The sequence below is a fragment of the Lissotriton vulgaris genome, chromosome 7 (genome assembly GCF_964263255.1).
Source record: "Lissotriton vulgaris chromosome 7, aLisVul1.2, whole genome shotgun sequence".
Taxonomy (NCBI): domain Eukaryota; kingdom Metazoa; phylum Chordata; class Amphibia; order Caudata; family Salamandridae; genus Lissotriton; species Lissotriton vulgaris.
This window is the reverse complement of record NC_141695.1, coordinates 1,565,641,959-1,565,668,875: the sequence shown is the minus strand read 5'-3', so window position 1 is coordinate 1,565,668,875 and position 26,917 is coordinate 1,565,641,959. Positions and strand designations below refer to the sequence as shown.

Sequence of the window (26,917 nt, the reverse complement as noted above, 5' to 3'; positions counted from 1 at the left end):
ATTAATCCTGAAAATTTGTTGTGAAGATCTCTCTTTCTCTCATCAATAAAGAAAGACAGACTTTAAGACTACACGTAGTCCATATGGGAAACCGCGTTTATAACGCTGTCAATACCACGCGGGTAGGTAACAACGCAGATATATATCCAATACTAACAGACTGCCAGAGACCTCCTAAGATCGGTCTCCATAAACTTCCATAGTTTCAGTGTAATACACTTTGGCTGCCCTACCCTGCAGCAAGACTCAACAGAGGCATCCAGAAACTCTCGACTCATCTCTTGTGCATGGATAATGAATACAATCAGCCAAAATGAACTGTGAGTCAAACCTGAGAATAAACTCAGAGAAGAACACCAACCACAAGTACCTATGTATCACCAGTTAAAGACCCAAGACAGGACCTACCAACTGGCTATTTATCAAGTGATATGACATTGGGGTCTCTCCAAGCAGAAGCCTTTTCCATCCTAAAGTCATCATCAAAGAGAGATATAAGAACTCATAATTAAACACACTACCTTGCTTGAAGTATGGCTGATTGGCCTGAGACCCCTGAAGTTTATGATCTTGGACGCCTACCTTATAAATATCCCCACAAAGTGCTAAGAGGACTTTGAAGCACACTGTTGTCTTTCACAGATATAAACATAAATTAAAGGTTTTACGAAAACGCAGCTCCGTTTTTGAGACATGCTGCAAAATTTTGGGCACATCAGGGAAATATGCAGTGTGCCGCTGGAGCAAAGATAACAGCGTGGCGTTGGAGCACTGACTGCCCCTAGTAAACAGGCAGCTGTCCAGGCCTTGTCCTATAATTTGGCGTCACCTAGTGGTGGCACGCTATGAATGCAGCCGTACCACCCAAGGGTAGTTAGTGCTGGCTGCTGGTTTACGTTCTCGAATATTAACTGTAAAAACTCGGAACAGTCTTTAAAAACAAACAACGTCTCACAGTTTTTGGTTCTGCCCGAAGGCCAAAGTCCTTAGAAGTATCAAGCCAGATGAGAAAGTCCCGAATATTTGAGCTTTGGGTATGAATCTCCTCTTAAACATATTTTTGGGAAGGAGTTCATAGCCAGTTTGCCTCACATGCACTCTCTGGCAGTTCAGACCATTCAAGGTCAGCTCTTTTCCTACTTGCACGGGACTGTTTACTTGATTTTATAAATAAAGAATGTTCTGTTTGGTTTTTACAATTTAGAGACCAATTTACAGCCCTTTAAATCTTGAAAAACCAGAAATTGCATTCTCTAATAATGGGCAAAAACTTTATCGGCCATACTTAGTGTGAGTGCAGTTTAATGATGCAGATTGTACCTGGAATGAACACACAGCAGCTGCTCGCTTCAGTTTCCTGCCAGATCACCAATGGGATTTCAAAACACACGCACGCAATGTGCTATCCAACCTTTCCCCCCCAAACACCCATTTTATCTCTTACATGTTTTGTAAAGTGAGAGACTACCTTTTTTTATTTGCTGAATTTCACATGACACAGTTCTGAACGGCACTGGCAAAGTCAATCGGAAACGCTTTGCATGCCTGCTATTTTTTTAATGCATGTATTTTTCCGTAAACATGTGCACTAAACACGAAGGGTGTAAAAATAAAAACAAATAAAAAAGGTACCATGCATACATTTGAAAAAAGTAAGGAAAAGTGACCCATTTTCAAAAGTAAATAACATCCTGCAATTAAAGCTAAAATTAAAGCAGAGATGAGCCTACCAGACATGACACTGACGTGCACTTCTTTTTAGGTGGATGTGAGCATTTACAGTAGCGCAAGAGCAAAATGTCATCACTCACATTGAAAACAGCCAATGGCTGAAGAGGGCTAACTGATGGCCGCCATGCTGAGGTGCTGATGTAGACTGAAGCAAAGTGTGAAGAACACTTGAACAGATCAATGGATGATGAGGGATGATCGAAAGCCCTTCAATGTGTGTGTGCATAATACACAGTGGCAGTCTGATGACCCAGTTTCCATATGAAGTTGATTTTTTTTGTTTTGCTAATAACTTTAACGTTTTTTTGTGGAAAGTTTCTTGAAAATGTGTCAAACGGTCTCACTCTGCCTCAGCTCCTTCCTGCAAAGTTTATGGGTGGTATGTTAATTGGGGGCCAAGCAAAAGGGGATGGTGGTGGGGTCCCAAAACGCATTTTCCTTATGCAGTTTCCCATAGGAACTTTAGACAATGCTACATCCAAAGCGGTTGCACGGAATTACACAACATTTGACAGAAAGCTATATCTTGACACAGAAAGCATGCTTTTCGTGATTTGGTATAAGTCCGCTCTGCAGTTTTCAAGAAATTAAAGTTCGAATTGTAAAGACATTGCTAGTACTGCAAGACCAGCAAATCAAAGGATAAGATCTGATTGGCTGCCTTCAAAATCTAGAGAGATATTTGGTAGCCATTTTAAGATTAAGGGACTCAATCCCCATGTGAAAGGAAAGAAAAAACATACATAGGAGGCAGTGTAGACCTTTTCAATTATACCTCCCCCCCAGCGTAGGCCAGGGCGGGGAGGTCGGCGCATAAAATATATATGTATATATATATATATATATATATATTTAAAGTTATGGGAAAGGCAGAGTGCATTATCTCCATTTACCAAGCCACGTATTACCATGGGAAATCTATTCTCCAAGACCTTATCAATATTTAATATATGTATATATATATTTTGCACTAAAATGTACAGAAAACGGACCCGCACAAACTGTAAAGTTCCATGTCAACAGTGGACACCCCTTACCATTGAAATGTAGTGTCCCATATTAGGGGTTCCTAAGGGTAAGACGATCCTGCTCAGAAGAATCTGAATTTGAACATCTGGCAAAGGAAATGATTGAAAGATTTCAAATAAGAGGTTATCCGGAAACAGTCTTACAGGATGCCTTAAAAAGCGCAAGTACTAAAAAACGGGAAACACTGTTAAGGTCAAAGAAAGTGCCAAGTATGAAAGAAGGAAACAAAAACCAAGATGTTAGATTTATAACTGAATACAACACATTAAGTGGAAGGGTGAGAGACATACTCAGGGATAATGTTACTTATGGATGAGGATTTGAAATAATACTTACCAAAATGCTTAATATCACCTACAGTAAAGCACCATCATTGGGGGATCTATTGACCAGTACTTATATGAAACCAACTAATAACCAAATCAATGCGACCACATGGCTCCCAGTTCCAACAACTGGCTTTTTCAAATGTGTAAAGTGTAAGACATGTGTTGAAAATGTAAGACAGGAATCAGGCCCCTTTTCTGAACCTATGGTATCCTGACTACTAATATTTATGCTCTTAGATCCTTCGCAATTGGCACTTTAAGATCTAGTCACTAGATGCAATTTAGCACCTTTTACACAGTATGGCGGTACTTTGAAACCAAAAGCCCAGCATTAATCTTAATAAGTCACAAAAATGAAATGCTCATTTTATATGATCTTATAACATTATACAAACAAATGCTGGATAGTAATAGAACATTAGAATAATATTCTTAATATATTTTTAAAATAATTTTTTGTATTTTCAGTATGATCCTGAGATACAGTTAAGAGAGGCTGAAACATTCAGATATTTATATACAAATACATTTGGTTTATGTGGTTGCATTTATTAATGTATATTTGTTTTTAGCAAAATGTATTTAACAAAAAGCAGGACGCAAACTGTCAAGTTTGAGCAGTAAGGTTAAAATCACATTGAAGAGGCCCTCTGGCTATTGGCAGTGATGTATCCTGTGTTAAAGTAATTTGTACTCACAACCTTTGAGGCAGCAAACAGTGTTTTTTTTCAGATCAGGCTTGTTGCAGAGTAATAATACATCCATATTATATCTTTGCACTAATTGAATAAATAACACCTCAGTCATCCATTTCGGGTAACTAAAATGACTGCCATCGGGCTGTGTTATGGTAGCATCTATCCTTGATTTTTCAATGTGAAACATGTTCAGAGGCCTGGAAATATGCCCCATTTTGTGAGAAACAACACACTGGACTCCTCAAACTCCGGATACCTGTATTAAACAAAGCCTTGAAACATGAAAGTGGAAGATAAGCGTAGAAACAGGTGTTACTTTTGGAATCACACACAGGGTCAGGCTGGCATATCATAGGACAAACAGGCAATACCCGATGGGCTAGTCTAAAAGGCCAGTGTGTGGGCCTGTTTGTTTGGCTGTTTGTGGGCCTTTTTTAAGGTCTGGTGTGCTGGTTTTTACTGTTCATTTCCTTGATATTAAACAAATATTTCCTGCAGCAAGCTCAAATCCATTCAGTCATCCGCATCTTGCAAACCACTTATACAGCGTGTCTTTACAAGTTCAAAACTGCTTCGATTTGCAAAAACATGGGTCACTTTTTCAGGAATTTAATTCACTGAGGGGGGCCACTTCTATTTCGGCTCTCGGTCCAATTTTCTGGCCCAGCCCGACCCTGAGCACACCTGATTCCTAACAGCAGTGCGCCTCTTAAGAAAACGTGATCTCATTAGAAACCAGGCCCTGCTTGTCTCCGAGGTACCGTGGGAACGGAAGGTACTTCCTGCCTGTGAAAGCGAGAAGCGCTGCAGAATCCAAAAAATGCAGCTGCGACTGTCAGCCCCTGCCTCTTGTCCTCTGGAGACACAGACTTGCCTCCACGCTGTTCTTTGAAAACACTCTTATTCATGAACAAAATATTGGCTTTAACCAGAGACGTCCAGGGCACGTCTGAATGAACTGGAAGTAATTGCCTGAAAATGGTGCACGTGCATATCACAGCTGGTGCCTGTGCAGGTAAGAGCAGTGGGGCCAGGTTGGGGGGGGGGGATTTGATTGACGACCACGAGGGGAAATTAAATAAATAATTAATTTTCATTTGTCGTCGTCAAAATCCTCCCCACTCTGCACCACCACTCTTACCTGCACAACCCACGGACGGCATATCATTTGGTTCAGGCGCACAACACCCATTGGGCTCACCGGGCTTCAGCCCCCCCCCCCCCCCCCCCCCCGTCATGTGTGGCAGCGCAGGAGGAGACAGATCCTGGGCACACACAGAGCCGCACCCGATCGTTTCACAGGTCTTTAAAAGACCATTTGAATGTTAATTAGGCCCTGCAGTTGTTTCGCCCCTTCTCAGAGCCCCTGCAGCTCCACTCTGCCTACTGATTAAAGGTTAACCCCCCCCCGAAATTTTTCCTTAGCCCCCCCGAAATTTGGCTCTAGTTGCGCCTCTGATTTGGTTTGTCTCCTTTATGGCTCAAGACTGTTTCTAATTTTAGGATCACTTGGTGAAGCCCTCGATATATGCAGGAGCCTGTGCTGTCTCTGGTCTAGCAAGTACCATTCAGAACCATTTGGCTTTCGTTACCTAAAGGGAGAAGTTAGCTAGGGCAGTGTTTCCCAAACTGTGGGTCGCGAGCCACTGGTGAGGTGCCGAGCTTATTTTTGGTGGGTCATGAAAGTCCAAGCAATAAAGATCCCTTTACATCCTGTATTTATCTTGTCACATTTTCTGCCTTCAAAGACAGGGGTCAAAGTTCAAGCTATGTCTTCTGACAAATTGCGGCTTATTTTTTGAACATGGGAATTAGTGTTTATTTTTTTAACATGGGTGTTCATAAATATTCACTGAAACCCTAAATCTACACATTATCATTTGTGTGCAATAAAGTTTTAGCAGTAAAACTTTGTCTGCAAATTTGGTGGCAATTTCAATGGAAATGTGCAAAGATTTAAATTCTGCTGCAAAATCTGAGTTCAAAATCCACCCACTGCTCTTTTATTTGACATTAACCCCTTCGCTGCGGGGATTATTCACCTGCCGTGCTGGAGGGCAGGGGGGCGCGCACAGCGCCCGCATGCTCATGACGAGCTCAGCTCGTCATGAGGCACGGCGCTCCTGTGCTCATGACGAGCTGAGCTCGTCACAGGTGCATTGGCTCCCGTGGAACGTTCAGCACAGGAGTGGAATTCTCTCCGCACCTGAGCGTTCCACGGCGTCATGAGCACCGAAGCGCCGTGGCTCATGACGAGCTCAGCTGGTCATGAGCATGGGAGGGGTTAAAGCTTTTAACACATCAGAAGGATATCAAGTAACCTTCGGGTTTTGAGCATTTTGAAAGACTCCTGCTGCATACAAAAGAATTGATAATCTATGAAATCACAAAATGAACAAACCCCCTGCTAGTTATGTTATTTTATGTTAACATTATTTATAGAGCACATGTACACCTGTTGGTTTCTTGGCGCTATGTATAGGAGTAGCCAGAGTCCTGGTGTGTTATTCATATGCCTGAGTGAGCAGCCATGTCTTAAGGAGTCTCCTGAATCTCAGCAGGTCTGTACAGGATCTGATATCAAGGGGCAGGGCATTCCAGAAGCAGGGGCCGGCACCGCAAATCTGCTGCCGACTAGCCGCTTCGATTTGAAGTATGGTGGGACCAGAAGGTTCATGTGGGCTGAGCGCAAATTGCGGGTGGGTATATGTCTCTGAATCATATTGGAGAGAAATCTTGGGCAAGTGCCATGCCAGGATTGTGGTGTGTTCCATGTGTGCTCTGCAGTTCAAAGCAGATGTGCAGGGCACCCACAGTCAAAGCAAAGCAGACATATGGGAGGAGGAAGTGTCATGGACCATATGTGTTGTGCATTTTACCTACGTCTTAGCAGTGGCGTAATTAGATTCCTGCAGCCCCCGCGTGCTGGGTCAAGCTCCAGGGTGCCCCTCAAGTTTTGTTACGATGGCTTCCTGTAACACTCCCCCTGCACAGCTGCTGCTTGACTCCTCAAGCCAATCATCAGACCCAGAGTTTATTCTACACTTGCAAGTAAAAAGCATCTAACATATAGAATTATTCAAAAAGAACAATTGATGGACTGAATGCAGAACAATGTCATACATTCACCCCAGTACAAAGATCTGGGCCTAAAAGCATCGTTTTTTTGCTCACCATGCCATTCCAGTTTGGACCCAGCCATATGCAAATCAGTCTTGACCTTGTGCCCAATGGGAACAGTCCAGCCCGAACTGCCAGGCTAGGTCCAGGTAGAATTATTCCACAAAAGTCCATACTTTCTATTCAAAAGGCACAATATTCAGCAATGTATCAGTCTGTCGAAAAAAGAAGATATCCATCCACAGGGAAACTGTGCTTGTGAAACTAATTCACCCCCTTTTTTACAGGATTGTGTGCCTTTCAGTTCACGCCATATGTCAGTGAACCAGTAAAATTCCATAAATGAGAGAAATACGAAAAAATATTTCATCACGTTTTTTTCGTATTGACGTTTTATGGAAATAAAAAGATTCAAGCATTTCTATTCATTTTAATTAGCCCACTAGATCAATCAAAGCAACACCGAATGGCCTATAGACATAGCACCAGAAGGATTTAGCTGTCATGTTGTTTGCATATGCATAGCACATATTTAAAATGTGTATGGCCTGTTGCTATCTGGCTTGACGCAGTGTTCTGTACATTTAGGTGTACAGGGTTGAGCTTTACGTGTACTGTAGGTGAAGGGAGAAGTATGAATATAACGTAATACATATATGATGTTGACTTGGCAGTCCTTAGCCAGATGTATGGGTTGAAACAGTGTTGTGCATGTGGTTGAGCCGGGGTTTGTGTCTAATACATGCATGATGGTTCCAGGAGTTTTACTCTATGAGAACACTTTTGTTTATCAGAAGGGGAGGTATACTCCATTACTGGAATTTTTCCATATAAGTGAAAGGCCTACAGAGAGTGATATGGTTATTTGCCCAGGAGCACACAGTTCAATCTGTAGGGAAGCCAGGATTAGAGCATAGCTATCTCCGGTAGTTAGAATTGGAAACGTAAGCACTAGGCCACATGTTCTTGCTCACCCCATCACTCACTGCACATGGTTACTGACTTACTTCCAGATGACCTCTAGTTGCAGCTTGATGGTTCCCAGTTCCGTTATGTCGACAATAACACTCCTGGGTCTTGTGGTGAAAAAGTCTGCACAGTCGCACGTTACGAGCCCGACCAGCACCGTTGTCAGTCCCCGAAGTTCTATGACCTACAGAATAAATATGTATCACAAGCATTAATATAAATATGCATTTAAGGTTTCAAAATAACATTTGAGACATACTCTAAAAACGCGTGAATTTGCCCTACCACATAGGTTATTTCACCAATGGCCCTCATTACGATTTGGGTTATTTCACCTACAGCGGTAACTCCGGGTGAAATAAATCAAGTTCATCATGAGGAGAACATTTTTAAATCCTATTTTAAAGGGGAGGGGTTTTGTGCAAGTTAAACCTGCCTTACTATATTTGCAGCTGCTAAATAACCCCTGGGAGATTTTTAATGTTGCAAATTTTTGGGTGGCGGTAGTTAGACATAGGAAGGAAGGGTGCTAGAAATTTTAAATTGTTGATTGATTTTATATATTGATTTCATTGTTTTATTGCTTTATTAATGAATTACAAGTCACCTCTTTTTACCGGTATTCTTTTATTGTTTGTATGTGGTATACTTTATTGAATTCAAAATGTATTAATATGATCTTCTGTGCTTTTCGTATGAAAATTGTTGTTCGTGGTGTACTTTTATGGCTGTCGCTAGCCGAATAAAGTGGTTTGAATGAACTCAAGTTCCCATTGCAAGTATGTTTGGGCCCAACATTATTGGGTCTGAGAACTCTGCATCTGATAAATCCGTGGCCAGAAACGCCTGACCGGTAAATTTTTTGCACAACAAGGACTGTGAGCAACAGCACTGCCTGACGCCACCCGCATCAGTGCTGGGGATCTGAAAATGTTCACCTTGGAAAGGCAAAAGTGTGCCCTTCACTCTGCCCATCACTGCAAACCCTCAGTGACAGTACCACAGATACTTACCAACTGCTCAGAGCAGGCAGAAAATATCTGCATTTGTTTTGCTGAAATGGGGAAAAACTGCCCCCGGTAAATCCGAGTCGAGCAATTATTTCCCCTATTTTGGAAAAAAAACTTGTAATGACCAGTCTTTGCTGCAGAGACAATGGCCAGTAATTTAAATTCCGCAAGTCTGGTACCTCCGCAGCAAAATTCAGCCACCTCATTAGGCGCTTAGAAGGCTGGAAAGGAGTAGTGAAAGATTTTTTCCTCGTTTCCCCGTTGTGCCTCCTATACCTTCTCCCTCCTCCCTCCCTCCATTATTCTCCTTTACTTCCCCTATTCCTTCCCTCTCACCCCTAATCTTCTCCCCCTTGCCTATTTGTTTTTCTCCTCATGATTATGCTATGCCTTTGTACTCATGTCATTCCTGTAACTATGCTCCAGTAACTGATGTAACTTTGTAACCATGATCTGAAATAATGTTTCTTCCTCATGTAAAGTGGTCTGATACCTCCGGGTCTAGCCAGCGCTATATAAAACTCAATAAATAAATAAATAAATAAAATAAATACTATGTTAATGTTACTTTAATCCACTCCTGCTAGCCTGCTATACACTAATATCTGTTAATCAGCCGTATGTGCACTAGCTAAAGCCAAATCAATATCCTAGCCAGTCCACGCATATAAGATGGAGGTTGGTGACGTCACACACATGTGGTACTAGGGGAAGACAGGATGCACTATCTCTGACGGAAGGTGAGTGGTCAGCTGAAAATGACCCCCCCCCCACTGTCAACTAGCCAGACGAAGAGCTGTCCACAATTTAATAATTTTGCTTGTTGGCACCAATGAAAAAATGCTCAGTATCATGCACAGTGTATACATTTTTTCCGTCTTTGAACTATTCTGCACCAGACCGAACTTCAGCTAATGCTTGTTTTTTTCCCATTTAAAGTTAGATTAAAGGTGAGGTTAGAATCACTTGCAGAACAAGCCGGTGTCCTAGTTTTCTTCCAATTTTCTTGCTTATCTCCTCAAACACTTAGGGCTCGGCAAATGGGAGGTAATCACATGAAATCTATTGGTACTACAGCTCAGTGGGCCAATGCCCCTCTTGCAGAACCATTACTGGAAACTAAAGGTAAAAGGTTCAAACAATGTACAACCACTCAGCTGTTCATCCTTCTTAGGTTGATAAAATGAGTACCAAAGAGTTGCCTTGTACATAATACCTGTTTTCAGCACATAGAGAAGAGACAATTTGTAATGTGTACTAATTACTATTATTTACGTGACAGGCTGGCGATTCTTGATCAGGAAAAAGCTGATCTGGAGCTTTGGCAAACATAATTCTTCCATTTAAGGATGCCAGTGCTGGATTACATTTCCACTTGAGCTTTGTCGCACTTACTCTATGACAGACAGTAGGTAGGGCCTTTGATGAAACCAATAATGTCCACACCAAGAGCAGTGCTTAATTTGCATAACAATAGGAGCAGGCTGCCATCTTTTTCTATAATATTGGAACAGGTGGCTTTGTAACCACTGCTAATTGTTCTGTCTTGTCTTCTCTAAATTACAGGCTAATAGTTTATGGATTAATCACAAGTATTGCTTTGCAAGTGCATTTCTAGTTGAGATGGTTAATTTAAGTATACATTAGAATTAGAGCACAAGTTAGGTACAGTATTTGGTAGATCTGTGGTCCTGACAAAAGTCTGTGACCCTGCATGGGCCTACCCAACCTGGCTGAAAAATGTTGACCCTCAGAACAAGAGATTACTCATTTACCCTATCATTCTTCTTCAGTATTTGGTAAATACCAGCGCTAACTGTGAATAAAGTAATTCAGAAAAACTCTTAGATAATTTCACTTTCTAAGCCTCTATACCAACCACAAATCATCATTTTGTCATAAAAGATCTTCAAATGTAGTTCACGATGAGGTAGTTCATGTGAACTATTCTATGGGTGTTTCGAGCAAGAAGCAGCCCAATGATGAAGCGTGCCACATAAGTGGGTGTGTGAGGCCTTGCGCCATTTCTAATGAGAAGGCCCTACACCCACCATGGTTTACATCTCTCTAAGGTAAAGTATAGGCCAATAAATTTTTTTTTATCAAAATGAAATATTAGTAAAACTATTTTTATGTTAAATATTGAAATCAATTAATGTTATCTATTATTTTAAATGTAGAACAAAAAAGAAAAAGCGACAGCACTATTAACTTCATTTTGAATTAAATAGTCAATTCATTTGAATATTTTAAATTCAATTAACATTAATTATTGAAAGTAAGATATAGTATGAAATAGAATTTAATTGTATTTTAATAACAATGTTACATTCATTTTAAAATGTAAAACATTTATTAAAATGTGCTAAAATAATATAAAAAGTTGTCTTATATTTAGATACTTTTTCAAACATGAAATTACATTTATTTATATTTTTAACTATTTTAAATAATGTAATTTCTTTTATCAGTATTTCCTATGGGATTGCAGCCTACCTCTATTATTTTCTATGGGAGGGTGTTGCAGTATCAATGGTTAGCCATGTATTATACTGGACTTATTACTGCTACTTTATGGTAGGAGTAACTTTACAACTGTCAATTTAGCTCCATCTCCTATTCAGTGGATGGAGATATGTAAGTCTACCCTTTTGAGTAACTTTACATTTGGATTTTGACAATAGCACAAAGTAGTAAAGTTACTCAAAAGTGTAGGAGTAAATTTAGTAGCAGTAGATTTGTGTGTGCAGATATCTCTTCGTGAATGAGCCCCTATATATTTATTTATGCAAGTGCAAAATAAATTCTTCATTCAATACCTCACATTAACGATTGAGCATACTAACCGTTCAGCGTGAGATATGTAAAAATGTCACAAAATAACAGAGGGGTCATGTGGACGACCCACACAAGAAGTGGTAAAGATGAGGTTATAGGGTGGGTAGCGGATGATGCCGGGGAGCATTGAATTATATTGACCTAAAGTCCAAAGTTAGCTCATATGGTATGACAGTCTGATGTTTGCAGATGAAGGGCAAAGAGTAAAAACTACAGAAAGTAGCAAGCATTGATAAAAACCAATAGGTATGATGTTCTCTTTTGAGCACAGACAAAAAGAAAAATGCCTGCTAGAGTGCAAAATGATTAAATATTTATTGCTTTGTGTATACTGTGCATGGATGCGTTCAAGATTTGAAAGTGTGATGACAGAGTGTACTTTCCACATTTATATCAGTCCCTCATGCATTCCAATATAGGCACACAAATGCATTAAAACAGCCAAAAGAAACAAGGTGCGACTAAAATACTCCTGTAGGTTAATGGACTGATCCAAGATTTGATTGACAAGGTCTCAAAACAATGGACTGAGGTTTTTGAGTCAAAGTAGACAATGGCTGAAAGAGGCTGAACCGAATCTCCTTAACCGCATGCGCGCTAGCGGGTTTTCCCATTGCGCGCTGAAAATTCGAAAATCACGCGTTACGTGACAAAGCCAGCTCGTCATGCGCGCAGCGCAGGTAACACCCATGATGAGCTGGCTTTGTCACCAGCATCGAAGGGGTTAAAGTATGCATATAATACAATATGTGTGCTGTGAATGGCGCAAACACTATTACTAGCCAAACCTAAAAAAAGTGTGCTTTCTGCTCCCGCTGCTACATGCATCACTTCAAAGACCAGAGGTAGTGCTGGGTATATTAAAGTATATAAAAAGTGATGGATGGAATACTTGAATTAATCCAACCGGTGGTAGTAACTCAGGGCCGCATTACCAGTCCTTTGTTATTTTACACACCATGCCACCTCAGTTTGGGCCCTGCCCTATGCAAATCAGTCTTGACCCTGCTCTAATGGGAAACGTCCAGCACGCACTGCTAGGCCAAGTCTTACCAGAACACAAGCAACGCAGGACCAGTTTCACCCTAGTGAGGGCTCATCAGCAAGGTATAGCTTGGTTCCAGCTGCTCACTGCGTAAGATTTTCAAAGGGCTGGGTCCAAACTGAGGTGGCATGGTGTTCAGAATAACGATGACTGTGATGCTGCCCTGAGTAATTACCAGTGGCTGAGATTAATTCAAGTATTCCATTGATCGCCTTTTGAATACTTTAGTGTGTTGACCTAAATTGGAGGGGTATGCCTAGACATGGGTCCTATGCTTACTTTGTCACTGGAACAAAGCTATACCTGGCTGATGAGCAATAATCAGGGCAAAGCCAGTCCTGGGTTGTTTGTGCTCCAGTTCAGGGAGGACCTGATCTGGCAGTTGGGGCTGGACTGTTCCAATGAGAGCAGCGTCAAGACTGATTTGCATATGGCTGGGTACAACCTGAGGTGGCATGGTGTGCATAGTAGCGATGGACTGGGATGCGAGTGGCTGAGATTAATTTAAGCATTCCATCCATCACTTTTTGTATACTTCAGGAGATATCAAAGGGCAATAATGGGACTGGAGCAAATGCCAGTGCCAAGGGTTTTAGCTATCAATAGTGCCACACGTGAAGCAAAATCATGGCCAATGGGTACGAGGGAAATCTACAGCCGAATTATGGCCATCTTTTACTACTGAATCCGGGGCAAGGATACACTTTTTATGCTTGCATTAGGACCCATGACAACCAGGTCACATCCAATGTACCTCTGTATAGGGGAAATCAAAAATATACATTTATTCATTCCTCTAGTGTCCACTCATGTGCCAAAAAGAGTCCAAGCCCTTCAATATATATCACTTGCAGTAACATACACATGACAGGCAGGGCGAGGTAAATGTTCCACTTGAAACGATGCCAGAGGAGCCCTGGGAGATTTTGTTGGACATGCCTGGCTCAGCTTTCCATCAGAATACAAAAGAGCACTAGTGTGGGGGCCAAAAAGCTAATTCTGAAGAGCACAGTACTTTCCACATGATATTTATAAAACATCCCTTTTTTTTCAATTCCAGTAAAGTGAGTCACATGAAAGATCAGGGACAAGCGTGTGTTGTTTATGTGTTGCCTGCCAGCTTGTTAAACACAGCAGGCTCTATTGTCATTTTTTGTTGTGGATGCATGCAGTTTCTTCTTCCCCAGGAGTGTGTATACAGCAGAGGGGGTGTTTGCTGGCTGAGGGCCGTGTTGCTTGAGAATTTAATACATCTGCCTGCGTTTGCACAGACCTGGACTTGGTCTGCATTCATGCCTTTGTTTGTGAATTGTGGACAATGAACATCACAGGGTTACAGAAAGCCTCTGACCATCAGCATGAAGATTACATTGAACTTATTTCTGCCTCAACTCCCATGGCAGTAAAATATAGGTATTAACTTGAACATGGTAATAGCGCTTTTTGGGTGCGGGGTCTTAAAATTGTGTTTAATTGGAATCTAGGGCCTAGATTCTGAATACAGTCACGCAGCGCAGCCTCCTAAGAGGCTGCACTGCGTTGCGTGACAGGGAGAGAGCAGGAGATCGCCATATTCACAGAGAAATGACACTCTTCTCCGCTCTCCCTCGTGCCGGCACAGATTTCAGCTGCTGTGCGCTAGGCCCACACCTTAGTGCCAAGGCACTAGGGTGCGCCCCTAAATCTAGCATAGGTTTTGTACAGGAAGGGTATCCTTCCTGTACAAAATACTATGCCTAGACATGTCCAAAATCATTTCCTACTTTATATGTGTGCTGCACAGTGCAGCACGCATGCAAACCCTCTCCACTAATATTAGTGAATCGGATTTAGCATCAAAAAGCAGAGTGGTTGCATGGGAATGCCCGTGTACCACCCATGTAACACCCCCTTAACGCAAAATAATGCAAAGCAGTGTCGTGCTGCGTTGCCATACTTTTCTGTACAAACCAAAGCAAATAGTTAATTGCATTGGTTTTATGAATCCAAAATGGGTTTCCCATCGGGTTAGCATTAGAAAAATGAACGCTAACCTGACGCTAAATCTTTCAGAATCAGAGCCCAAGACTTTGCACCGCGGGACATTCACTTATACATGCAGCAACATTCAGGCCAATGGATTTTCTTTTTCAGTGAGTCTCCCACCCCACTCGGCCCTCATACCTTTTTGCCCCCTTTTACATGGAACTCTTCTTAGGGGAGAAGTTGCTCCCTCTGCTCCCCGGCTACATTCCTTATGCATTTTGGTGCATATTTACGAAGGACTTGTGTGACGCAAGTCGTCACAAGTCAGCACAAGTCCCTAAATGGGATTTACAAAGACATACAGGGAGCAATTTGCACCGCCTTGCATGGCTTTGTAACTTGCACTGCGTTGTGTTACATTTCGTTGTGCTAGAAGTTCCATGAGTGGAACCTGGGCGTTCCTGTGCATCCACCTACGGAATTTGACACAATTCCAGATTTACTAAAGGGAGGAAACCTGGGATTGAGCCAAATGGTGCAACTACCACAGAAAGGTGAAACCAGGAGAACTATGTAGATTTACTCTTTCTGTGTATGTGCTGCAGTCTGCTGCACATATATAGCACATACAGAAGGAGAAATGCGCCTCTACGGTTCGTTGTTGTGAAGGAAGGTATGCCTTCTGGCACATAAGCACTCCTGCCCGTAACGCAGGCACCCTTACACCACTGTGCCTGCATTGGTGTGACAAAGGGGGCGGTGATGGAAGGAGCATCTGCATCAATCAAACACTCACACCCAGTCAGAAGATCTGGGTTTAATCCATCAGCGTTCTTTAGCCCACTCTGCCACCCCAGTTCAGACATGGCTATATGCAAATCAGTCTGACCACACTTATGGCGGCCAAAAGCGGTACAAAAGGGGGTGGTGATTGAAGGCGCATCTGTATCAATCAAACACTCACACCCAGTCAAAAGATCTGGGTTTAATCCATCACCGTTCTTTAGCCCACTCTGCCACCCCAGTTCAGACATGGCTATATGCAAATCAGTCTGACCCTGTGCCATTGGTGTGAGGCAGCACACAGTGCATGAGCGCTAGGAGAGGGCAGAGGTGCGCTATATCTTAGTGCATAGGGTGCAATTTTTCTCTTCCTGTTTATGCAATGCAGCGTAGCACGTTTACTTGCTGCATTGCATTGCCTCCACTGTTGGTAAATCTAGCCATTTGTGTGTGAAGTCAGTGGTGAGATCCCAGTGGCAGGCATTGATAGCATACAGTTTGCATACCATTGGTAGGATACAAAATAATTGCAAATATGGCCGCTATGTTTACTACTTAATCTAGGGCATTTAAATATTTCCATTTATAGTTCTGCTAACCTCAGATTACACTGTTACAGGGTTTGGAGTACTTTGCTGTTTTTGGACGTATTACTTAGAGGCCTTACTTACTGTATATGTTAGTTACATTAAGCCATGAGTCGTGAACACTTCAGCATTGGATTCACTGAGGTGCATGTGTGGCCAGTTCACAGAAAGTAGCTAAATAAATAAGCAGAGATTCTTTGGTCTAATTGTGCTTCAGTTATTCAAATGCCTCTTTTCATACTGTGTCCGCTATTCCTGGTGAAACCCGCCTCTCAACAGGGCCTCCCAATGGCCACTTACTGTCTACCGTCCATGTGGAGGAAGTGGTCATGCCTTGTGTACAATGTCTCCCTGACTCTCAGGGTCCTAGTGCCCTCTCTCTCTCTGAGGCCACGCGATTCCAGTAACAATGTAGATAAGAGGAAAGCAGGATGGTCAGATGCTGTTGAGCTGGTACTACTTCAAGACATCCTTGCTGGTGGCGGCTGTCCACTATGGCGGAGGAGCATGGCTCCCCTGCCAGCATCCTCCAAAATATGAAAAATAAAACGATAATAAAACTGGTTTAAACCCCATTTTATTCTCCTTTTATTTTCTTTATGCCGAGTCTTTGGGGGCGGGGCCACAGTGACGACAGGCACTGAGGGGAGTGGTATGTGCACTCCCATCACTGTACATTATGGTTTGGGGAGCTAACCGTCATGTGCAGTCTGTCCTGGAGCGCAAATCAAGGGCACTCAGGCCAATCCTGAAGCTGCTGTCATGCGTGAGAGCAGCTTCAGGATTGGCCGCACAGCAGGCTGGGAGCCTGTGCCTTCGAAAGAGGAGATGAGCAGATGAGCGCGACATGATGGTGGAGGGCAGCAGGTACATTCTTTTCTATTTTTTACATTTGTCTCTCTCGTCCCCCTTCCCACCCACCACTCCGCCTCTTTTCCCTGACACAAGCCACGCCTGGTTCTTGCTGCGTAACGTGAGTGTGCAGACTGGATTAATAAGCTTTTTTACAAATTTGCTCGGAAGGTTGGGATGGGTGTGTGGGTGAGGCAGGCTTTATTGACGATACAACAAACTTCACCGGAGAATCAATGGACAGATATCAGGATTGGAGTGATGTGGTCATTGTTGTGAGTGTGCTTAAGTTACACATAGTAAGGTTAGTGGCACTGAAACCAGGAGTGCTGGAGGTGCAGCAGCACCCCAGATAACCTTTAAGAAGTTAACTTTGAAAATAATCAAGCGAGGGCTTTGCATGCTATTCTTGAAACACATAACGCTTTTTCAAATACAGACGATCGACTATGGTGCAATGTCTTCCGACCAACTGCAGATAATTTATTTAACCCATTGTTTACTTTTTCTCTCTACAGAGGCGGGTCTAGGCTCATGGCGGCCCTGGGCAGGAGCGTAGGTGGGGGGCCCCGGAAGAGGGGGTCCAAGCGGGGCGGAGCCCCCCGGAGCTCAGGAGGGGAGGGTCAGGGTGGAACAGAGCAGGAGGCCGCCAAATCCCTGCCAGCGGCCGCCACGCAAATATGTATCCATCCTCAGAGGATAATTATATTAAGGATATATATTGGCGTGGAGGCCCCTGGGGTTTGGTGGCCCTGTGCAGGTGCACAGCTTGCACATGCCTAAGGCCGCCCCTGCTCTCTATGACTGACAAATGGAGGCATTTCATACACTCTGTCTGGGACATAGGACAGGGTGAAAGGAGAAGCCTGCTGTATGTAATCTTGTTATAACAGACACATAAATACATACATCTGCTTAATATACAAACTACATTTTTCAAATATTAAAAAAATATCAGCTACATTTAAACACTCCAGGGTTTATTAAGAGTCCCAGGGTATAGGAGAAGTTATACCGCACCAAGTAAATACAACTCTGTTACAGTATTTATCAGGTGCGGTATTGCCTACCCATCCTGAGTGCAACTTCTCAAAATGAGGAATAACAAGGTAATAACACTTGTTTTTGAGAATTTTTAGTTACCACCCAGCTCTAAATAAGGCCTTAACTCTTGAGGCCAGTTTAAGGCCCGTATCCTTGGATTGAATTTATCGACAAATCACTTCCTCCTGGAGTCAGGTAAATCAGCCTTCCATGCTTCTCTGTTGCGATCTTCAAAGACAACTTTTAACTGGCAACTTTAGTTCAAACTGGCTGCAGTGTACTCAGGGGTATATTCTCAAGATTGTGTGATAACCCTCGCAAAAGTTACTTAACGCAACCCTCAACATCGCAGTCCATACCGGAAAATTTACGCAGTGTTAACCAGGTATTCACAACACGGCGGTACCATGCGATAGTCACCAGATAACACGTCAAATGGGCATGTTAAAATCAACGCCAAGCCGTAACAATGCGAAACGTGAACGCAAAAAAAGCTACAATGAGGCCAAGCAGGATACAGAATTCTGTGAAAACCAGCCACAGGCCTGCAATTCACACACCTCAGGCAGGAACAATCACCATAAAAGTAGAAAAAAACAGACAAACAAATGCCAAACAACAGCGAAGAACCATGGATGTTGCCGGAGCAAGTACAGAGGAGAACCAGAACCCCACAAGCTCCCCGGAGGACTTGCCTGGAACTTCCGGGTCAGGGAAGGCCAAGGAGAAGAAGACTAGGAAGAAGCGCTTCAGTCCACAGGAAAACCGGATCCTGATAACGGAGGTGGCCGAACACCATCAACAACTGTTCGTCACCTCCACTGTGTCATTGGCAACAAAAAATGGACTATGGCAGTCCATCGTGGACAAGGTGAATGCAGTGTGAGTGCTGAAGAGGACAATGGATGAGGTCAAGAGGCGCTTGAATGATGTCAAGCGGAAAACCAATCAGAAACTCACAAACAACCGCAAGGCGGCAATGCAGACTGGAGGTGGCAGTACTGTGCCACAAGAGGAGCTGGACAACATGGAGGAAATGGTGTCCACAGTCATCAGTGGGAAGACAGTGGCTGGAGTCGGGGGACCTGGCACTGCTCAACAGGACTGGACACAACAGTACCAGGGTGAGTGACAACCAGGGACTGGGGTAACAGGGGGAGATGGGCACAATGGCACGCATGCACAATTGAGCTGAGCACATCGGCGGACAAACCATGCCCCAGACGACAACTCCCACCAAAAGAACAATGTACCCAAGCATTCCACATGTCAGCACTGTATAAGCACAGAAGTCAGAGGCACGCCGCATGTAAGGGATAAGGGGCAGCCAAAGCAAAGCTGCAGGGGCGAGTGCCCCAAAATGCGGCACACACACATCACATGCAGAGCATATTAACATTGACAACGAAGTGGCACAACCCTCAACACTTTCACCACAGAACAGAGGACACAAGTGGTGCCGACTGGGTGTAGACACTGGGCAATCCCAAATGGCATTGCAGAGAAATGTGAGTTGATAATGTAAAGGTACAAACACACAGCTGTGATGGTGTCAAAATGTCCCCTGTCCCGCAACAAATAGGCAGTCGCTCTGAAAGAGCCACGACGTACACAGTCATGCAGTCTGTATGTAAACATGTACAATGCGACAACACACATGTGGACACATTGTTAAACTGCATCTCCCCTTCACATTGCATAGGGACAATCACCACCTCCTGCGGGGCAGTCCCAACCTCTGTTCTCTGATGACAAAGAGGACCACAACACCTTTGACTCCGATGCCTGCCGAGAGTTCATTGACAGTCTCAGCAGCCCACCTCCAGGAGCAGGGCAGCCCAGCTGAAACGAGGAGAACCCACCCCCTGCACAGACCACACAGCAGGCAGCATCCACCACCACAGCTGCCTCCCAGGACCCCCACGAAGAACACAAGGCCTTCCAATGCCATGTGTTGGGATGCCAGGAGCAGCTAGATGAACAGGTGCGAGTGGGCTTCGACTGCATGGCAGACAAACTAGATGCCATCCGTGGGTGTCTAAGTCCTATCAGGGACCACTCACAGTCCCTAACCTGACACCGACAGGCCACTCAATGCCCTTCAATGAACAATTGCTGATCACGCCAGAGTCCTGACTGTACGACAAGAACGACTGTCTAGTCAGGGTGGCTCCAGTGAGCAATTCTGGGAGTTGGGACTCATGCGGAGGCTCATGGAGAACATGGATCGGGCAAATGTGGAGAGAGCGGCTGCCACGGCAGCACACCAGCGAGAGGTAGCTTGGTTCCACAATGACCTCAAAACCATCCTCATAGCATTGCTGCCACAAGGTCTGGCACAGATGCATGCTGCTGCTACCACCACATCCACATCTCCACCCCTGAAGTGTCAGTGCCGAACAGTGCGGCAGACATTCCACCTCCTGCCCCTGAGGTGTCACTGCCACACAGTGCTGGAGAAAGGCCAGAACTACCCACACGTGAGGTGAGGCACATGCAGCAGCAGAGGACGAAGATGCGGATGAAACCTCCTTACTGGTACGGAAGAAACTGTAGCATTCACCTCTGCCATATGGCCGGTTTCAGCTTGGTTCTACCCTCTGCATCACCTTCCACTGTCTCCCGATACACTCTGCGACACTCACCTTGGACCTCGACATGGACTGCCATATTCTGTTTGTTCGCCAATGACACAGCCATCAGACTGCATATTGAACTCTCCCTCTTCCATTGGACTTCCCTTTCCCTGAAGGACTCTGGCTGGCCCTCCACGGCCCAACCTTTGAAAGTGTGCTTTGCATGGCCCTGTACAGCTCCAGATGCAACACTCCACTGAATGTGCTTTAAACATTCTGAATCACATAGATGTGTTGTGTCTATGGTCTTTCAAATGTGGAAGTATGGATGAATGTAGGGTCAGTGATTTCCTCTTACGTCCAAGTGGCTCATGTCGTTGGACTGGGGTCACAGGGTGACACATTGCCGATTGTCCTCCGGGTTGCGCCGACGCAACAACAGCGACACATGCATTGGTTACTTCCTTGTCCAGCCCTGTACGGAACCACGCAAAGAGCCCCGGGGTCATCGTTCAAACCCTTATGCTGGACTGGCATACGCCAGGCCAGCCCACTACGCTTACACTCCAGGGGGGTGCAACTACGCCACATGTACCAGGACTCCCCTGTAGTGATCTGCTGCTCACAGGTCTAGTTGTCAGCATGCCACGGCCACTCCCTCATGGCTGGTTTACACCCACACCACGCCCATCCAGCACAGGCATCACAGGACATGTGACCATGACAATAAAAAGTGCCTGGCGCATGTGCACAACACCATTACCAACCCCTCTCGGGGTGTATCCGTGTGGTGCGCATGAAGGCATAGGGGCCTAGGGGCCTGCAATATCACATTCCGGAGGCCCGGAGGTGACATGATGGCGTCCGCACCACAATACCCCATCATAGAGGGTCCGTGACTAGCGTATCACAGACTTGTTGGCACCAGATGCACGGCGGCCGGCACAGGCACATCGCCACGGGACGGTGACTTTCGGTGAACTGATGTAGGGGCACCTTAAGTGCTGAGCGGGTGTGCAGCCTGCGAAGATGCCCCGTCCCGGCGGTCCGGACGGCTCAGGTTTTGTGTGAACTGCTGGACCGCAGTGTAGGCCTGAGCCAGCGGGCAGCGCGTGTGAGAAGTTGGCCTGATATATAATGTTCACTATTCTAGTGAGCACTTTGCATCAGTCCAAACAACCCTTATGGTGATTGGTTGTAAGTCAACCTTATAGACCAGCTATCCTAGTAGCATGGATACGAGCAGTCTTCGGGCTAAACTCTAGAGGGCGTGTTAAGCCAGCTGTTATACCATCACATATACCCCTTGAACACCAAGTGAAAGGACACCACACAAGTGTTATGAAAATAAACAGTGTATTTATTTAGATCACAACAGCCCTGTAATCTTTATGAGGACAGGGTACTAAGCACACAACAAAACTCTTACGAAAATACTTTAAGTTGCACGATTTACACAAATGCCCGAGGGGCACGAAAAACCATATACTATGAAAGTGGAATGCGAAATTACTAGCAGGTAAGTACTGGACTAATAGGCTTTGGAATCGCTAGTGATAAAGCGGGCTGCAGAAAATATTTTATTCTGGCTTGTGGATTCAATTCCCCATAACATTAACTGACTAATTAATGCACTGTTGCATGATTTATTTTACTAATCCAACCTAGATTAAGTTTGCACCACACATGAACACGCGGGAAACTAATTATATGTGCTTGTGTTGCATTTGCAAGTCTGTTTTTGTAACACATTATTAATATTGTCCTGTTTATTATGTCTGTCCTATTGTCTTTGTCACCATTAACATGCAGCTGATCATTTATGGCATGTGCTTTTATATGTGCTTATATGTAAGTCTTATGTTGTGTATTGTCTGTCTGTGTATCATTTAATTATCTTTTTATTCTTTCAGAAACATTAAGCTGGACTACATGAAGAATGGTGGTTAATTTATGTGCTGCTTTAAATGTTTGCTTTTGCTAAATGTTTTTATTAGTGGGTTAATTAATAATTAATAAGGGACTGGGTGGTACAGAAGGGTTTGCTTTACTTGAATTAATCACTCTTTTTGTGTTTGTTTAAATAATAGCTCAAGAGTGAGCTGAGGCCTAGTTCTTGCTTTGGAAGAAATATTGGTCGGCCTGAACTGAGCAGAAGCTGAGCCAAGCTGCACGTTGAAAAGAAAAAAAAACTTTGCAAGAGGTTATTGAACTTACTTCTCGTGGCTCAGACTTTTTATTAAAAGAGACTCATTTAATGGAGTTTATTTCCATGGACTGCTCTGGATGTTCCTATTCAAGGCCGAGGAAGTGACAAACGTGAATCTGCCGAGCTCTGGTGGAAGTAGATTGGCAACTTTTTGTTGCAATGCCTCGGAAGTTGTTGTCACTCTAAATGGACAATGGCACGGTGACGCGCATATTCTCTGGACTGGTAGCTGAGGTGGCCTGATGGCCATAAACCAATCACAGTGCTGAACTTTCCTAAATAATAACATTTAGTTAGTTTTGAGAGCGAAAAATGATATAAAATTGGCTCTCTTGTGGGGTTTGGGACTGTCTTTTCCAGAGGGGCGAAGCGCTGTCGGATTGCCTTGGGAGAGAGTAAGCATGCAACTGTTTGTTATTTGTTTCCTTTTCAGGTCTGAAAATTAACCTGGAGAAAAAGCTATAGATTTTTAATTCATCATTTTGATTAATTCTGACAGCTTACATTGTGCCAATGATTATGTGTTTTGAATTAATAAAACTAAATGTTTGATTTTAATAAAGTGAGTTATTAAAGATTTTCACTTATGAATTTTAAAAATAAACTTTTTAAAATGACAAGCTGGTCTTGTTTTTGTAGATAGTTTATTGCTAAAAGTTATTCAACATATAGTATCCATTCACCTCATTCACTATGTTTATGGGCCTGGTATTGATTGGTAAGTGTAATAGTGGATTGAGTCATCATTTATAGAGAATTTTAGTTTCTAGGCTCCATCAATTTGGTAGCATCAGACGGTTCATATGTTGTTTTTGACATGCATGTTACATATATGTTGGTATAGACATAGGATTGATGTTTAACAACTGTTAAGTTTTTGATTTTGTCAGAGTGTTATATGTAGTCTTAAGGAATTTTTCCAGTAGTGTGAAAGATTCCTGGTTAAATTGCTGGCCAGCAAGGTAGTGTGACTAGAAGAGTTACACAGTGCATTTGTCTGTTTCAAAATTGTGGTATAGCATATATCACGTGTTGTGGGCGTACAACACAAGTTTAGGGACCTTAGATTGCATGGTTAAATGTTTAGTGAGGATTGCCTATGAAATTGTAGCATTAAGCAGAGGGACCTGGTGAGCCTGTTTTAAAGCTTTCTGTGAAAAGAGTAGTAGGAGTTATTCAAACTTGAGTGAAGGGTGAGATAGCGTCGTCTATTCTTATCAACGCCTGACGTTTTCTGTGGTTGGTTCAAGTCCTGCCAAGCATTTGTGTGTGTATGAACAGGGTTTTCTTTGTTTGAAAGTGTGTGAATGCTTTGTAAAACTGAAAGGTAGGGTAAGAATTGCCTTACTAGTGAATGAGACTATTCTGTGAGAATAGCGTCGTCTATTCCACTCTGAGAATACTTGAATGAATGTTTAATAACTATCTCTTTGTTAGAGAAGCAGACAAATGGTTTGTTTTTATGTTGTTATTAATTACGCTTTATAAAAAATGATTTAAAGTGTTTCTAAGCATTTATGGTGAAGAATATGCTATTTTAGAGCATTGCACGTTATTTTAAACATCCTAAAAGCATTTTATGCTATTTAAATGCTTAGAAAACTGCCCCGATCGAAAATTGTAAGGGAGGGGCTGATTTGGAGTGGAAGCGTGTGAGGAGACCTTGCAGCCGCAGCCTGCTGCATACGTCAGAGCCTGCCGCGCTCTGATTGGTTAATGTCTCTGCACTGACAGAGTAAGCGCTCTCATTGGTTGAAGCGCGATCTAAAGTTTAAATGGTATTTACTTTGTAAATTTCCTATTAATTGCGCTATTTTTAGGGTGGGTTTGACTTCATTCCTGTGAATTATCGCCTATTTGCATTTTGGTCTTTTTTTTTTTTAACAACCCGCCTAACTAAAAGTGCTTTTCGAGCCTAACTTATAAATTGCTCGTTTGCTGGAGGATTAGCTGTTTGCGCATTGTGAAGGAGGTGGGGGCCGCTAGGAGCGAGTGAAAAGGAGAGGAGAGCGGTCTGCAGCGGCTGTTTACGCCAGCCGCCGCGCTCTCATTTGTCCAGGGGCCGTCGCGTCACACACGGAGCCGCGCTCTGATTGGGCGAAGCTCCGTGTGTTGTGTAAGATTAGGGGGAGTCGCGCTCTCATTAGGAGAGGCTTTAGTAGTATTTAGTTTAGTCCTTGAAGTTGGCAGCGCGTCAACTGTTGCGCTGGTATTAATTAAAGGTTCGCTTGCATTGTTGGTCAGCCGCGCTGCCATTGGAAGTCAACGCGTCGCGTCATTGTTAAAGCTGTGCCCCCATTGGACACCAGTACGTCGCGTCACGGCAGAGCCGCGCTCCTATTGGGCGAGGCTTCGTGATTGAAGCTAATCGGCTCCGGCGAGGTTTTGCTGTGATCGCGCTGCTGCGTGAGCGCGAGTGATTTAAAATTGACACGCTTTAGTTGGTGGAGCGAGCGTGTCCTTTAGTTAGAAGAACGAGCGCGTGTGTTTAAAGAAGTGACACGCTCTCGTTTGAGGAGCGAGCGCGTGTTAGGAAGTGCGCAGGTTTTTATAGAGCGAGCGCTGTGCTGTGATAACACGCTCTTGCTTATTAGCATATATTTAATTTTTATTGTGGTGCTGAAGCTGAGAGGAGGCTTTGAGGGGCTCTGTGAGACGAGCCATTGTAGTGCAGTGTCAGGAAGGAGCTGGTAGTGACGTATACAGTCACATGTTGTCTCATTGGAGGCTAGCTTTGTACTGATTGGTTGTTGACACTACAGTGTCACAGAGAGGCCGCGACCGGATTGGTCAAGAGACTGTAGGCAGTTTCATTGGCTGAGTGTTGTGTAGTCACATGGTGATTGGTCAAAATACACAAACACATTGTTTACATTTCCCAGAAGTGATTTTCCCACGCTATTAATGCTCAAAGTTTTAATTCTTTAAATTAAAAAAATTATTTTGATAGTTTACCACTGTTAATTAGTAAATAATACAACAATAACGACCCTGATTAGGATAATAGTAGCAAAGGTGATTAAAATAAGGATATTAATTATTCAATTAATACAAATTAGATAAAAATAGTTGTTTAAAATTACAAATAAAATTATAAATTTATAGTTTTTGAATTAAAATACAAACATGAGTTATTGGGATGATCATAAAAAAAAGCCTACATGGTTTCAAAAGGTGAAAAATTATTTTAAACCTGACAAGAAAATTGAGACACGTGGTGGTAAATTACTTCATAAGTATAAAACACCTGCAGCCTATATGGAAGGTGAATATGGTTATCATACAGTAATTTGGTTTGATAACTGGATGCAGTATACCAAAAAAGATGGTGTACTAGCCTGGCCAGAAGATGGGTCGTTTAATATGAAAGTTTTACAAAATTTGAGAGGAAAGATGATGGATCTTGTACCAAAGCCAAGACCTACACAATTTGAAGCCCTAGTTGAGTGGGAGGTTGAGATGATGGAACTTGAACGTGAAAGCAAGTGTACAGCACCTAAATATTCAAAATATGTTGTAAATAAAGAAACACATGAGGATAAAGTGAGACGCTGGAGAAAAGCAGACATGTATGATGGTCTGTATCCCATGAGAATAATGATTAATGGAGATTTAGAACAAAAGACAGCTGGAAGAGGAATTGATGAGGAATTAGATGATGCAGTTTTAGAAGATATTTATGCCACTAAACCTAAACCGCCACCTTATCAAGCAGGTTCTCAATCTACCCCGAGAGTTTCTACAGAAACTTCACCAAGCGCACCACCTAGAGAAGTTGAGGAAGGTTCTCCCAGATTTTTAAAATTACCTGGAAGGGTAGGCTCAGTAAATAATTGTAGTACACCTAACAGAGGCAGAGTAGCTTATCAAGAAAATAATTCTGTAAGAAATCAGGAAAGATTACCAGCTGAGCAAGAAATTTCTAGTTATAATAAAGCAAAGCATGATTTAATTGAACAGCTGACAAAAGGTATGGAAGCAGTTACAGTACCAGTAACTATTGGTCCTGTGGTACCAGTTTTTGACCAAGGAGAAAATAGACAAACAGCCTTAACAGTTCCATTAAATGCTGAAATTCAAAAGGTTGCTGAAAAATTTTATTCAGAACTTTCAGAGATTCATAGAGAAAAAT

General features: G+C 43.2%; 1 protein-coding gene across 2 annotated transcripts in view; it reads right to left on the bottom strand.

Moving 5' to 3' along the window:
* Window positions 1-26,917, bottom strand: part of RIPOR3 (RIPOR family member 3) — a 471,988-nt gene that overhangs the window by 163,785 nt on the left and 281,286 nt on the right. For both annotated transcript variants that reach the window (XM_086932462.1, XM_086932461.1), the window contains one exon: window positions 7,915-8,060. In XM_086932462.1, the coding sequence (XP_086788588.1) occupies window positions 7,915-8,060 (146 nt within the window). The remainder of the gene's footprint in view (window positions 1-7,914; window positions 8,061-26,917) is intronic.